The sequence below is a fragment of the Citrus sinensis genome, chromosome 3 (assembly GCF_022201045.2).
Source record: "Citrus sinensis cultivar Valencia sweet orange chromosome 3, DVS_A1.0, whole genome shotgun sequence".
NCBI classification, from domain to species: Eukaryota; Viridiplantae; Streptophyta; class Magnoliopsida; order Sapindales; family Rutaceae; genus Citrus; species Citrus sinensis.
In genome coordinates, this window is record NC_068558.1 from 6,656,952 (window position 1) to 6,672,426 (window position 15,475).

Sequence of the window (15,475 nt, forward strand, 5' to 3'; positions counted from 1 at the left end):
AGTAAGATGGTGACTTGTAATCTAAAATGTAAGCGAGGGCCCAAACGAAAGCTGCTTTTATCTGCAATCACTTAAGATAAAAAAAAAAAAGAAGAAAAAAAGAAGCGAATATGTACTATAAATGAGCGTTTACTTGAAAATATGCAAGAGCTACAGAACCATAATGAGTTGAAATCTGAAAAACATCCCTTGCTTCAAATAGCAACAGTACTCCACTTAAATCAAAAGGAACCTCCAGTCCCCCAATTCTTTGGCTTTGAGTTCGACTCATCTATTTTTAAAATATCACGAATTTTGTTTTGTTGTGAAAGACCCACCTTCTAAATTTGTCTTCTAATTGGCCCACCACCTTGCAGGAAGCATATACCCACCATTATGATGCGACTATGATACTTTGTTCTTTTAAGGATTTTTCTTTTTCATTTTTTTTGTTTTAAATTGCATTTTATTGATACACCCCTTCAGTGAGTGACACATAGAGAACCGTCATAAATAGGGTGTGCAACGGTTCAAAAGAATAATTCAATAGGGGTCATGTCTGGGTAAGATACAATTTCAAGAGTATTAATTTGCTGGGTGTTTTAGGTTTAGAATTGTTTCACGTTTTCAATTACTTTGCATGTGGTGAATAATGATGTTCGGCCGTAAGCAAACCAAAGACGCGACAGAAATGTTAGGAGCACTATCATTTTGGGTTTGTGTTTTTAAAATAAAAAACTTGACTTCAAAGATTGAAAAGAAAAAAAAAAAAAAAGGTTAAAAAACGCGAAGTCTAAAATGACAATAATTTATTCCTAGACTTTCTATCGTTTCTATCGTGCCTCTTGCCTTCTTATGGCCGAATATCATTATTATTTGCACGTGGTTAGCCAAAATTAGTCGTTGATCATTTTTACAAAAATTATTAGTGTTCGAGATTCTCAAAGATTTAGTCTCAAATCAGTGTGAAAAGTATTAAGGTAATTTCGTATTAGATCTTATAGATTTCGAAAATGAAGAATAACAATTCTTAGACCCCGTTTGATATTGAGATTGGTGAATTGTAATTTAACTTAAAAAGTACAGTATTGAGGTGTTTGGAAAACACTATCTATTGTAATTTAAAAATTAAGTTGATTTATTCAACCACTTTTGTGATGAAAAACATATAATATTTTTACCATTTTTATCAAAAATATTATTTAAAATTTATGTTTACTCCAACAATAGTAATTTTTTTTTAACAGTAGCTACAGCTACAGCTACCTTAATACCTTAAAAATTAAGAATTTCAAATTCGTAGAGATCTTTCTAGTAGTTAACAAAAAATGTGACTGATCGAACGGTTAATACAATCCCATCAGGAGTCATTTTCAAACTCTGTGACGTTGACCGGTAGGTCTACCACCTATACCTGACTGCCACGTTATCGTAATCTCGAACAGTTGCTGGCGTTGGTGGTGAGTCCCTCATCAGGCGTCTCAACGAACGACTGCCCTAATTCCTTTCTCGCTTTGATTACATATTTTCGTCTCTTAAATATCAAATTAAACATATAAAATTACATAAGCAAATATACCAAACTGAAAGGAAGCATTTTGTACACCGGCCAAGGAAGCTCAGATAATAATGACAGCTTAACCTCAGCCGAAGTTCTTTGATAAAAAGAAAAATTAATTCAAATAAATAAAGTTTGGTATGATAAAGTGAGTTCTTATTTTATTCATTTATTTATTTATTTATTTATTGTTGTTTGGTCTGGTGGGCTAAAAACCAATTGGTTGGTTGAAAGAATTTCGAGTCATTTTTCATTTTTTTTTTTTAACATACAAAGATAAAATTGCCAATTTGCTAATTGCCCACCTGGCTTCCTGTTTTTGTCTTCAGTAACAAAAAAGATCATCCTTTTTGTGGCAATAAAGTTTGTACATCACTTTATGACAATTTAATTGCTTAGAATTAGATATTTTCATTAAAAAAAAAAAAGAAGAAGAAGAAGAAGAAGCTAATTATGAATCTTTTGTTCTTTATTCTTAAAAATTGTTAATTGTAAGGATTTATTTGGAATTAGTTCTCCACTTTGTATCCAAAGGAGTTTTTATGAGAATTCTTAAATTTACTTAAGTATCAATTCTCCTAATCATGCATGTTCATCGGTCTCTTGTAATTATTGTAATTTTGATTAATACAGCTTTCACACTTCAAAAAAAAGAAAAAAGAAAAAGAAAAAAAGAGTCTCGAAATTTATAATTTCTTTCCTCTACAATTTAAAAAGAATTGCGTGAATATTGCACAAGAGAAATGTATTGTTATGGGAATTTGGGGAAAAAGAAAAGAAAAGAAAAAAATTGAAAGCCTAAACATATGATTACAACATGCAATGATATGATAAGGATTGATGTGAATATAAGACACATACAACATACGAAAAGATAAAGTGATGATAATTTGTTTTTGAAAGCACATTAGATCGGAGATTCTCATTGCCTCACAGGGTGCGCTTGTAGCTGTAGACTCGTTGCCCTAATACAGAATTAAGATTAGTTTATACAGTACTAATTAGGAGAGAACTGTTGGTTGCCCAAATCACAACCAAAATAAAACCCGTTGGTTGAATTAAAAATTCGGATTCATGAAGCACGCACCAAACAGTTCTCCAAAAATTATCATTAAAAGAAAAACAACACCTAATCCTCCAATTCATTAATTTCTGATAACTTGAAGAGAAATAAACAATATACAGCTTAACTAAAGAATAAAATAAAATAAAATAAAACCAAACCCACCCACCAAAAAAGCTTATAAATTAAATAAAACTAATAACAAAGCCAATCAAATTGTGATCAGGGTCACAGAATCAGCTTTATCTGTGATTTAATTTTCCTTTCTTGATCATCAGTTCATCTCATCATCTCTTTCAAAAAAAAAAAATTTGAAATTAATTAAACTGCTCTCTTTACTCTATATATATATATATATATATATATATATTTTCGCACACACACACGGGCGTATATATAAATATGCTTTTGCTTTGTTTGTAATTTTTCTGAGCGTCTGCAAACCCTGTTGATGATTCAGAAAATTTTTGAGTCTCAGATCCCAAGAGACATAACAATGATCCTCTCTCTTACACCATTAACGAGAAAACCAAACACAGTCTAGTGTCTCCTTTTCTTTTCTTTTTGTTTCCTCTTTATCTTCATCATCATCATCATCAAAGCACAGGCCGCTTTCTCTGTGGTCCTGAAATCCATTTCTTTAAATTTCTTTGCAACCCCTTTTTGTTTTTTTTCATTTTGTGGTTTGATCACTCTATTCTATAATATTTTCATTCAGTATGCAAGAACCGAGCTTAGGGGTAATGGGTAGTAGCAGCAGCGGCGGCGGAGGCGGCGGCGGTGACGTGTCCGGTCATCACGACCAAACAGCAACTGTTCAACTCATCAAAGCAGAAATAGCAAGTCACCCGTTATACGAACAACTATTAGCAGCGCACGTGTCTTGTCTCCGTGTAGCTACCCCGATTGATCAGTTGCCTCTTATTGATGCACAGTTAGCTCAGTCCCACCACGTTCTCAGGTCTTATGGTTCTCTTCAACAAGCTAATAATAATAATAACCACTCTCTCTCTCCCCATGAAAGGCAGGAGCTCGACAACTTCTTGGTAGGTTTTAATTTCATCATATATTTCTTTTTCTTTTAAAAACCATTTACTAATTAATGTTCTTTTTTGAGTTAATTATCATATGGTTTTGATATGGGGTTAATTATATTTGATTTTGACGTGGGATGTTGTTTGTTTTAGGCACAGTATTTGATAGTATTGTGTACTTTCAAAGAGCAGCTTCAGCAGCACGTCAGAGTCCATGCCGTTGAAGCTGTCATGGGCTGCCGTGAAATTGAGAATACTTTGCAAGCTCTCACCGGTTTGTCTCTTAGACTACTATCTCTATATACATATATATAACTATTTTTTTTTCTCTCATTTTGTTTATGGATGATTATGCTACCTTTCGTTGATATTATTCATTGGTGTGATTTCCTGCTCACTACTTGATGATTAGTTAGCATACTTAAAAATTATCTTGGTAGACATTGTTTTGTTAGTTTAATTATGGAAGATTAGGAAAAGAAAAATTGGTTTGCCTGCTCTGAGCTACTGTTTTGAGTTTTGGCACGTTTGGTAGGCAAAGAGATAAGAATTAGTACTTGGTTTTCTTGTTAAAGTTTTGAGCATTTTGTAGAGGGTAGAGGAGGTGATGAGGTTGGTGGTGAAAGTAGGACCTACTTATGATAAAAATCTTTAATTAGTAGTACATATACATTGTATATGTCTTATTAGTTTGTTTGGTGAAGAAGGGTTACCACTATCACCACCCATCGCCGCCACCATCAACGGCGGAAAAATTGGCTGTGGAAGTACCTACACACACACACACACACACACACACGTACCTTCGTACATATGCATACTTATATTAATCTTTCTTGCTTTAATTTGTGAAGATAATATATACGTGATGCAAATGCATTATCATTGTTTGGTGGTTGTGGCTTTCTTTCATCTTATAATTGAGTTAGATATGGAGGGTTGAAGCGATTTTTCTTTCAACCAATACATCATATAGTCCTTATCACATATAAACGAGTTATTGTACTATAAGATTAATTGCGTGCTGATTAATTTTGTGATCAGTATATCGCAGTAAGAGAAACAGGAAAGAAAAAAAAACAAAAAAAACAAAATAAAACAAATGGGTCATCTTGTATCCTGCTCCTGTCCTTCCTAGCTAGCTGGTTCTAGAATCTAGGGTTTGGGAATTTCAACATCATAGAACAAATTTGGTGGGGGTTATTATTATTTAATATATATGTTGTTGTTCTCTGATTACCATGCCGACATTAGATTAGACCCTGGCCGAGACAGCTGGCTCTATAACACTGGGCATAAAGTCCTCTTCTGAGCTCTGTGCTATGATTATAGACATGGAGGCTGTGAATATTACGTCGACATATTTAATAGTTTGGAATACGGAAGTAACTATTTATTTTTCTTCTGGTAGCTATATTTATGTTTGTCTATACAATTAGAAGTGCATGTATACTAAGATCTCAATAAATTAATAATATTAAGAAAAAATTATTAGTTAGGTAAATATTAATCAATTAATTGAGGTTTCAATTTATCAAGATTTTATTGTGGTACATATATAGTTGGGCTCAGGTACAGATGTTTGTACGAAATTAAAAATTGGACGGAGCTAAAAGATAAGTAATAAATAGGAATTCCAATACAATAAAAAATAAAAAAGTAGGGCTTTGAAATCCGTATTTTTCTTATCTTTTAATTTTATCCGTATATTAATTTCATGTAAACATCCGAATATGAGCACGCGCACACACACACATATAGAAATTAAGTATCAATTATTATTCAAGAATGAACTAATGTAGTGTAAAATTTCAGTAAAGTGCGTGTTTTCATACGTTTAGAGGGGATTAGTTTCCTCATCTTACTTTTTTGCCCCGTTAATTTCTTAAAAATCTTATGACAACTAGTAGTTATAACTTGTTAGGCAAGATCCACCGTTTTGCTTCCAAAATTTTGAACATGCCCACCCCTAGCTTTACTAAAATAACATATAGAAATCCGGTTTAATAAGCCCATGGGGCGAATATCTATAAATTATTCTTTATGTGGTTTCAACTGTTTTCTAGAATTGGTTTCACTGAACTTTATCATCATACAATTAACTTTAAATGAAAGAAAATCAAATGAATGAATTCTTAAGAGTCTTTTTGATCTAAATACAGTAATTGTGTATTTATCATCCACTAGACTAGGCGATGATAATGTAATAGGTATTAGATGGAGGGGAGGAAATTGTTGCTCGTTCATGAATGTGAAAAAGATGATTAAGACGGCTTTTAATCATTGTATTTGAACAAGGATCATCGCCCAACTACACACAAAATATCTTTAATAAATGGGTCAATTCCCAACTACCAACAACTAATTTCATGCTTTTTGGACACTTGGTCTAAAAAATTGGGCATTGAGATTAAGTCAATATTTGTTTTTATCACATGTGTCTATGGGAAAATTTGACCAATTCAATTCAATTAGTTGTTTTATTTTTTAGGCAGATTTTTCATATGTATCTATGTGATTGTCCAGCAGCTTTCAATCTTGCACTCAGCCCTAAATACCTAAACTAAACATTGATGAAAGTGACAAATCAAACTCAGCTAGGCTCAGCTTTGAGGTACCCCTACTTTCTAGTTTCTTCCTTCTGTCAAGGAGCGAGGAGGAAATAAATGACTTAAAAGAAAGCTAGTTTTGATTGTACGATACGAGAAAACACTTCTCTCAATGCAATTTAAGCAAATATTAGAATAAATTTAGAACATGAAAGTATATATTCATTATATTGAGGCTAGCCACATACGAGCTTTCTTCCACGATATAAAATTAGACAGACGGACAGACAAGTTATGTTGTTTGATTTGATAGATGAGTCAATAATAGGGATTTGATTTGATGTCCTCAAAAACTCTTTCAAACATAACATTATGATTTTTTTTGTATGCTTCTGTAAAAGTCTGAATGAAATTAGCAAAAACACGTTATTGAAATCCACTCTGAATTTTATGACTAAGGTGCGCTTTCTTGAAAGAAACTTAAAAAAAAAAAAAAAAAATTCCATGAGGAAGCACTTCACTTCAGATATTTTGTTAACTTTTTTATGTTCGGAAAATCCAATTAGAAAACCAGGGAACCTCATTGGGCTTCGAAGGGAGCTCCACTGTCACCGCTGGGCCTAATGGACTACTTTTACGAAGCTTGGCTAACTTGGCCCAGAAAACACACTGATCCATTTATCATTGAGACTTGAGATGGCTCGATAATGCTTTTTCCATGCGCTTATGTACGTTTTCAGGAGTATCATTGGGTGAAGGGACAGGCGCAACAATGTCTGACGATGAGGATGACCTACATATGGATTTCTCTCTTGATCAATCTGCTTCTGATAGTCATGATTTGATGGGTTTTGGTCCATTACTTCCTACTGAAACTGAAAGGTCTCTTATGGAAAGAGTTAGACAGGAGTTGAAGATTGAACTGAAGCAGGTGATGACTATTTATATTTATATATACATGTACATACATATAAATATTACCCCACAATGAATGTTGTAATTCCTTGCAGGGTTTTAAATCAAGAATTGAAGATGTAAGAGAGGAAATATTGAGAAAAAGAAGGGCCGGAAAATTGCCCGGTGACACAACTTCAGTGCTCAAGAATTGGTGGCAGCAACACTCCAAATGGCCATACCCAACTGTAAGTTAAACTTAAAACTTGCTGAAAATCATGCAGCATCTCATATAATAAAAGCTTTATAGTGTTTGACATTTTGGGTTAAAGCACTGCACCATCAGAAACTAAATTTCCTCGTGAGCTGGATTCAAACCACAGACCTCTTTAAACCAACTGGCACTCATACCATATATACGAATTTATATAACTTCCATGACTATCCTCAACTTAATGGAATAAATTATTGCCGAATAAAACATGTGGCAATAATGTGGTACTTGCAGGAAGATGACAAGGCAAAGCTAGTGGAGGAGACAGGCTTGCAGCTAAAGCAAATCAACAACTGGTTCATCAACCAGAGGAAGCGCAACTGGCACAGCAACTCCCAGTCTGTGACGTCTTTAAAGTCAAAGCGCAAAAGGTAGAGAGACATCACCAAATCTATCTTGACGATGAATTAATGATGTATGAGCAATGAAGGAGTAACTCACTTTCGTGTCAATACACATATAGCTCTATCTAGCTAGCTTGCTTTTGTGGCTCTAGGGTACATATCGTTCTGGTGCTAACTTTTGTGAAGACTCTGAAGAAACTTGGAAAGCCTTGGTAGCTACTATAGAATGTAATTGATGAGATGGGATTTACATAGCTTACTTATAAGTTTGTAGATTCATTACGTTTCCACGTAATTTCTAGCTTATAACAGGTTGAAGAAACTCGAGGTTTTAAGTTGCTTCGTTCTAATTCCAATGATTGTAAAATGTACATGATTGATCTTTGCTGATGTTGATGATTGTAAGCTTTGGATAGCCTAAACAAGATTTCTAATTTCTATTTTTAAAGGGTAAATTCTCCGAGTCTCCGACTCCGAGAAGAGAATCTAATAATGGGTCCATCGTAATTCATGTTGAAGTGACACGCCATGAATCACGTGGACATGGTCTGATAAGCAGACAAAATATTTTTTTATCATCAACTATAGAACTTGATTAGTTTTCTATTCTCGGAACCACACAATAATGGGGTACTGATAGTCCACTTTCCTTTTTACACATTCACATCACACCAAACAATTGAGAGTAAATTCAGCTTATTCCAAGTTTGGATATCACATAACAGAATGTTGATGATAGGTTGATAAATGCATAATTATAGATTCATGAAATTAGTACCAAATTTTTTTAAGCTATTTCCATCGGGAACTAATTGACAAGTGATAAGAGCATTTCAATGAATTAAAATACCGTTCGGAACTAATTAACTAGAGTTGCAAGTAACTTGATGTGGCCGTTAGATTCTTTTTGGAGTGTATTTGGAATTGAAATCGACTAATTATAATTTAAAAAATTACAGTACTAAATTATTTGATAAGTAATAGATGTTGTAACTTGAAAACTGCATTAACATAATTTTTCATTTGTATGATAAAAAATTTTTTATTTTATAATTATAATTTTTTCTACAGTAATTATAAATTAAAAACAATAACATCTCAATTCAAATAGAATCTTACTAAACAAATTAAAGGTGCCTTTTTTTTTTTTAATTTAAGCTAGCAGATGGTGATGGGTATCCCTTCCCTCACTCAACACACAAGAAAAAGTACTTCGCTTTTGTGTTTTACATATAGACAAAATTTTATTGGAAAAGAAAAATGTATGACCCATTATATTATAATTCGTCCATTCCCACTAAACACTTTTCTAATGAACTTAACTGGCATCCACTTGATATATCAAATCAAATGACCGGTGATTTTATTGCTGGTTGAGTGTTAACTAAATAATGACGTGCTCAGTAGTCCGTACAATGCACTATGGAGTCGGGGGCAGGGCATATGCCAGCTGACCAGCTGAGAGTGCAAAACTTTTTGTTCGCGTTGATTATTTATTGGTGATTTTGGCGAGAACTTTCCAAATTGCAATTCTTGCAGACAAAATATTGGCTCCTTAAACTACATGGATACTTGGGACTTGAGTCGTATGACCAAAAAAATATAACAATTAATTAACTGGCCTTACAAAGAGATAAAAAGAGAGATGCTCCACTGCTTTGGTACGAAAGATCAGTTACGTATAAATTAAGCAGCGCTTAATTTTTTATGAGAAAGCCAAAAAGAGAAGCCAAAGATCGATCGAAGAAGAGCCAGAACCAAACTTCACTTAACAGCTGCTTCATTGGGCAAGGCATATTGTAAGAAAATATTTTAGGGAGTACAAGTGAGTAGGCAAATTCTTAAACAAATACTTATTTTGAGAGCCATCTGACCCAAAAAAAAAAAAGGAGATTAGGGATTATTATTATTATTATTATAGTAATTTATTTATCAACCGTACACTATTATAAAGCATTTTTTCAATAGAAAAATGACACCTCTTCCCCCAAGGCTTGAAACATGGACATATAAATCTTCAAGTTTTCAATAAGAGACATTAAGACAATAAGACTTCTTTTATTTTTATTTTTACCATAATACCTTTTGGCTTAATTAATCCAAAAAAGAAAATGACTCCAATATTTTATAATAAATAGAAATATAATGATAAAATAAATTTAACAATATTTTAATAATTTACAATCTATTGACACACTTTATTATATAAAACTAAATCTTATAATGAATAGAAACATAAACATTAAAATAAAGCTATAAAAAATTAATTTTTTTTAATATCATATAAAATAATATTAATATTATTAAAATGTGAGATATTTTGAGTTAATTGTAAAATCTATTAACCTACAGATTTATTTCAAATATTTTAATTAATACAAATATATTATTAAAATAAATATAATACTTTACATTTTTAAATTGTTTTTATATATTAAAAAAATAGTTTAACATTATTAGTTTGCTAGACATATTAAATTATTTACATTACATTTGTATTTATTAAAGATTTTAAAATCAATTATTTTAGCTACTATATTCCAAGGATGTTTGAGTAAAAAAAAGTCATGGTATCCCTTGTTGAAAACTTGGAGGGTTGTATGACCATTTTCTCAAACCTTGAGAGTGTAGTCATACAGGTGCCCTTTTTCTAAATAAATAAATAAAAGAATTGTGAATGAGGATATCTCCACCCGATTATTTTATAAACTTCCCCACCTGCATAAGATAATTACATTAATAACTTCTCATTATTTCATAAAGTTATAGATTAACAATGAGTTTGAATAATTAATTAATTAAATCGGTTTTATAAATTTTTTTATTTTCTAACTTAGGTCTTTTAATAGTCTTTGACCATTTAAAGTTCCTTTAATATAAGTTTAATATGACTATTTTATCCTTAAATTATAAAATAACCAAATTATCCCAAGAAACATATACTATTGTAACTAATAGTTTAAGCATTTAGTTTTATATTTTATAAACTAATAAATTTTGAGTAAAATTTAATAATTTTCAATACCCCACATGTCATAAATAAGTTTTTTTTTAATTAATTGAATATTCATAATCATGCTAGTAAAATAGTATTTATGCATCATTTAGAAATAATAAATTTTATATAAAAAATTATTGAAGTTAAAGTAAATTTTTGAATATTTTACAAATTATGTTAAAGCAAATATTTTAGTTCTAATGATAGCAAATATAAACCTCTTGCATATCACCTTAAAAGCTTATTCTAGTTGATGATTAAACAACTGAATATTTTTCCAAATGCGCTTGGACTCCATAGTGGGCGGCCTTTTTGTTTTCACTGAGAGGCGATAATATATTCAAGACTATCCCTTTCGTTTTATAACCAATATTATTGTCCACTCGATCTTTAACTGAACATTGATGAATATGATAATAATTGTGTCAACATTTAGTGCATAAATCAGCTCAATGATCCTAGTTGCTTTGGGAATCTTGTTAGCAAGGGTGTTAACAATCACTTGGCTATTACTTACCACACACAACTCTTGATGAGACATCTCTATTTATAATAATTAGTAAATGAATTCTTGTCTTAAACAAGAGACTCCTTAAAATCAATAGTTTTCAAATTAAAAGATAAATAATAATAATAATCATTCATAAATTTGAGAAAAAATTTGTCAATGTAAATTGACTTATGTAATGGTGATAAAAAAAAAAGGGAGTTGGATTGATGCATTACTTATGTCTAGTTGGAATAAGATCTTCTTCTGATCTGAGCACTATTGAGCTTTTAATGATTTTTTACCATGTGTCTTTTAGTGGTAGTGTATGGGTAATATTTAACTTCTTTTACTTTTTTATTTATTAATAATCAATCAGTGATTGAGTTATTTACTCAGGACATGATCAGATCAGGAGAAAATCATAATTCTATCTAGTTAAGACTGTATGGAGGGAAAATAAAAGGAAGTAATTGTTTACTTTTTCTTCTTTTAGGAAACCTGATAGTAATAGATTGTAAGTTGTGATATATTTGGAGCATATGAAACAATAAGAAATTAACATCAAATGTTCTACAGTTTTATACACCTTTCAACAATATTTTCTCTCTTAGTCTTATCAATACATATCACTCATGTTGTTTTTGAAAAAGTCATAGATACTCTCGGTGTCTATTTTATATTTATTAAATTTTTAATATATTCACATGTTCCTTTTAATCAATTATATTGTGAATAAATATACACACATAAAAATAATTCAACAAATAAGAGAGTATATACTAGAAACACCTGGAATTTTTCATTGGCCTCAATAAACCAGTTATAACCGAAAATATTCTAACAAATTTAGAAGAAATGAACCATGACTAAGTTCATAATCAAAATTAATTCCAGCCTTCCAGGTTAAACCTAGCTAGCTTTCATGCAAACTTTAAATAGCAGTATAAGACTCAAATCTTACTACTGCTTTCCAACCACCAATTTAATGGAGTCTCACTTATGCTATCTTTGGCTCTTAATCTCTTCATTCACATACTTTTGCCTCTTAAACAAACTTCTAGCACACTCACTCTTTCATGTACATCACCATCCTGGAATTCGAACAAACGTAACCAAACATCTTTTCTTCTCAAATTTCACTTCAAATTATGAAATCAAGCTCCTAGGAAATGCATCAATCTCACAAGATAAGGGTTTCATTCAAATCCCTGATCCTTCCCCAGCAGTTGATCATGCCTACCAAGCCGGCCGAGCCATCAACTCTTCTCCCATCCGACTCTTAGACCCTCTCACAGCCACCCCAGCTTCCTTCCAAACCACCTTCTCCTTCCAATTCACCACCACAAATAATTCATTCTCAGGCAGCGGCGGCAACGGCCTGGCCTTTGTAATTGTCCCTGATGAGTTCACGGTAGGCAGAGCGGGGCCGTGGCTAGGCATTGTTAACGACGCATGTGAACATTACAAGGTCTTCGCTGTTGAATTTGACAACAGCTATGACCCAAATTTTGGCGACCCGAATGATGACCATGTTGGTATCAATCTTGGTACTGCCGTTTCTTTCAAGACCTCCGATTCTTCAGAATCCAACGCTTCACTTCATCATGATGATGTAGTTCACCGAGCTTGGATAAGGTATGATGGCCACCGAAATTGGATTGAAATTTATCTTGGAGTAGATGGAGATACTGTGCCATCACAGCCATTGTTATCATCTTCCCTTAATCTTTCTCCTCTTTTAAACGAATATATGTTTGTTGGTTTCTCTGCTTCTACTGGAGATTCATCGCAAATACACAGTATATTATCGTGGGAATTTTTCTCTACGAGTCAAGCAATGCTTAATGAACCTCCGAGTCACATCTGCCGCCAAAATATTGCTCACCAAGTGTCCAAATATTCGATGACAAATCAAATAAGCAGACCAAGCAGTTTCTTGATTTTTTTGTGTTTATTTGGGCTGTTCGTGGTAACTTTTCTGAATCTTTACTGCAACAGTAATCGCAGTAGTGGCAGTGGAAGTACCCTGGCTTTTGTCTTTCCTGATGGGAAACAGAGGCCAGTCCCACCAAGCAAACCTCGCCGGTTTGAGATTCTTGAACTTTACAGGGCCACTAAACGATTTAGCAAAATGGAAGTGTTGGCTAGTGACACAAGAGGGGTTCTTTACAGAGGAACTCTGCCTAATGGATGTTATGTGGCAGTGAAAAGATTCTCATCAAATGAGTTTCTACACTTGTCGAGACTGGATTGGACTCGAGTTCTCAAACGAATCTCTTCAATAACTACTAATGTACCGTGCCACCCAAATTTGGCTCCAATTCGAGGGTGGTGTTGTGACAATCGCGAGACGATTATTGTGTATGACTATTATCAAAACGGAAGCCTTGATAGGTGGTTATTTGGTGTGGGTGTGCTTCCGTGGAGTCGGAGGTTCGAGCTGATAAAAGACGTCGCAGAGTCATTGAGCTTCCTGCATTCTAAAGAACTCACTCATGGAAACCTCAAGAGCAGCAGTGTGTTTCTCGACGTTAACTGCAAGGCCGTTTTGGGTGATTATGGTTTCTTTATGGGCTCCGTTTCGAGCAAGAAAGCGGATGTGTTTGGGTTTGGAATGCTGGTGTTAGAGATAGTATCAGGCAAAAGGACAGAATTAGAAGAAGAGATAACGGATGTGTTAGGGTTTGCATGGGCCATGCATGAGAAAGGAGAGATGGTCAATGTGATCAATGAAAGGATGAAATCAAATATGAACTTCGAGCAAGCGATAAGGGTTTTGGAGATTGGGTTAGTTTGCACTTTGTGTGAGGGCAATATTGGCATTGGTAGGCCATCAATGGAAGAAGTGGGTCACTTCTTGAACATGAAGAAACAGATTCCTAAGTTGCCATCCCGTCGGCCGGCCGAGTTGCTGCCGGAAAACTACGACGGCTTCTCCGTGTAGGCAGGGAGAAACTAACTTGTTTTGTGTTAAAAATTCTAGGCTGTCAGTCAGCTTGTTTGGTTATGGACTATTACTAAGCATTATGAAATTATAGAGTTTGAATTACGTCACATGAGTAATTTCTTTATATATATATACACACACGTGTGTGTGTGGGTATTTTTAAAATGAAAAATGGATTTAAGATTTTACGATATTATAATTTTTTTTACAATTTATAAACTGTTGAGATATTACTTTATAGCGTGGTAAAAATCTTTTACAACATTTTAAAATTTCGAACCTACATAGAAATTACAGTCACTTACACTAGTTAGGGACTTTATCTATATATAATATATAAATATTAATAAAAAGGAGTAAACAATAATTAACCAGTGAATTTATTGGCACCCCTTGAAAAATCTAATCAAACACTATTTTTGCATTAATAAATCTATACTTATTGCAAATTACAAATGGAATTACAGTTAAATACTTAAAATCTCAGCTACCATCATCTTCAACGCCATGTCGCCATATGTACCTTCAAACTGTAGAGCCGATGAAGAGCAAAGAACGCTCTTCTTCTTATTATCTTTCCATAGTATACTTTTGTTTTTTTTCTGGGTTTAATTTCCACGTGGAAAAGTGATGATGATTTTAATAATTTTTTTATTTTTTAATAAAGATAATTTTGAAGATAATAAGAGTTAAGTAAAAAGTAGAAGTTGGTGAAATAAATTGAGGTCAAATAATTCTGTAAATAATAATAATAATAACAACAACAACAATTATTATTATTGTTGTTGTTTTGTTTAAATTTTTTTTAACGAAATTTTATTTATTTTTTATTTTGAAACAAAATGAGTTGGCACTGCCATTAGAACCACCCAAAGTCAATTGGGACGTTACATTTGCTGACAGTCTCGGGCCAATTCTAATAGGAAAATGATGTTCTCACACATTCGCGCACAAACGTTTGCACAAAACGGTGCGTTTTGTGCACCTTTAAAAGGCTCTTCGTACGTGCACAACAACACACACGCTCTTCCCAGCTCCTCCCACTTGCGTATGCCTCCTTTCACTGCAACAAAAAACCACTGCCTCCTTTCACTGCAACAAAAACCCAGCAGGTTCCTCATTCTCTAGACACCATTCTCCCTCGCTCTCGGCTCTGTACTTCCTCATTCTCGCTGGATCTGTTTTGCCACACTCTCTCGGCTCCGATCACCCTCATTCTCGGTGGCTCCATTTCCCTCACTGTCTCGGTTCTGATCTGCCTCAATCTCTTGATCTCAATTTCATCACTCTCTCTACCCCAACACAACCGAATTAACGGAGTTTGTTAAGGTTAGTGTTCAATTTA

General features: G+C 33.2%; 2 protein-coding genes across 2 annotated transcripts; both read left to right on the forward strand.

Annotated features, from left to right (window-relative positions):
* Positions 1 to 2,723: 2,723 nt before the first annotated feature.
* LOC102627657 (homeobox protein HD1) lies at positions 2,724 to 8,135 on the forward strand. Its single transcript, XM_006477295.4, has 5 exons — positions 2,724 to 3,646; positions 3,788 to 3,908; positions 6,924 to 7,114; positions 7,194 to 7,325; positions 7,586 to 8,135. Exons 1-5 carry the CDS (start codon positions 3,320 to 3,322, stop codon positions 7,724 to 7,726), a joined length of 912 nt encoding a protein of 303 aa, XP_006477358.2. The 5' UTR covers positions 2,724 to 3,319; the 3' UTR covers positions 7,727 to 8,135.
* Positions 8,136 to 12,084: 3,949 nt separating this feature from the next.
* Positions 12,085 to 14,249, forward strand: LOC102622962 (L-type lectin-domain containing receptor kinase VIII.2-like). The gene has a single exon (XM_006477526.3). The coding sequence runs from the start codon at positions 12,106 to 12,108 to the stop codon at positions 14,125 to 14,127; it is 2,022 nt and encodes a 673-aa protein (XP_006477589.2). The 5' UTR covers positions 12,085 to 12,105; the 3' UTR covers positions 14,128 to 14,249.
* The last annotated feature ends 1,226 nt before the right edge of the window (positions 14,250 to 15,475 follow it).

Coding starts and splice junctions, on each gene's coding strand:
- LOC102627657 (XM_006477295.4), top strand. CDS start 3,320: ATGCAAGAACCGAGCTTAGGGGTAATGGGTAGTAGCAGCAGCGGCGGC. Junction 7,115..7,193: donor TGAAGATTGAACTGAAGCAG/GTGATGACTATT, acceptor AATTCCTTGCAG/GGTTTTAAATCAAGAATTGA. Junction 7,326..7,585: donor CCAAATGGCCATACCCAACT/GTAAGTTAAACT, acceptor TGGTACTTGCAG/GAAGATGACAAGGCAAAGCT.
- LOC102622962 (XM_006477526.3), top strand. CDS start 12,106: ATGCAAACTTTAAATAGCAGTATAAGACTCAAATCTTACTACTGCTTT.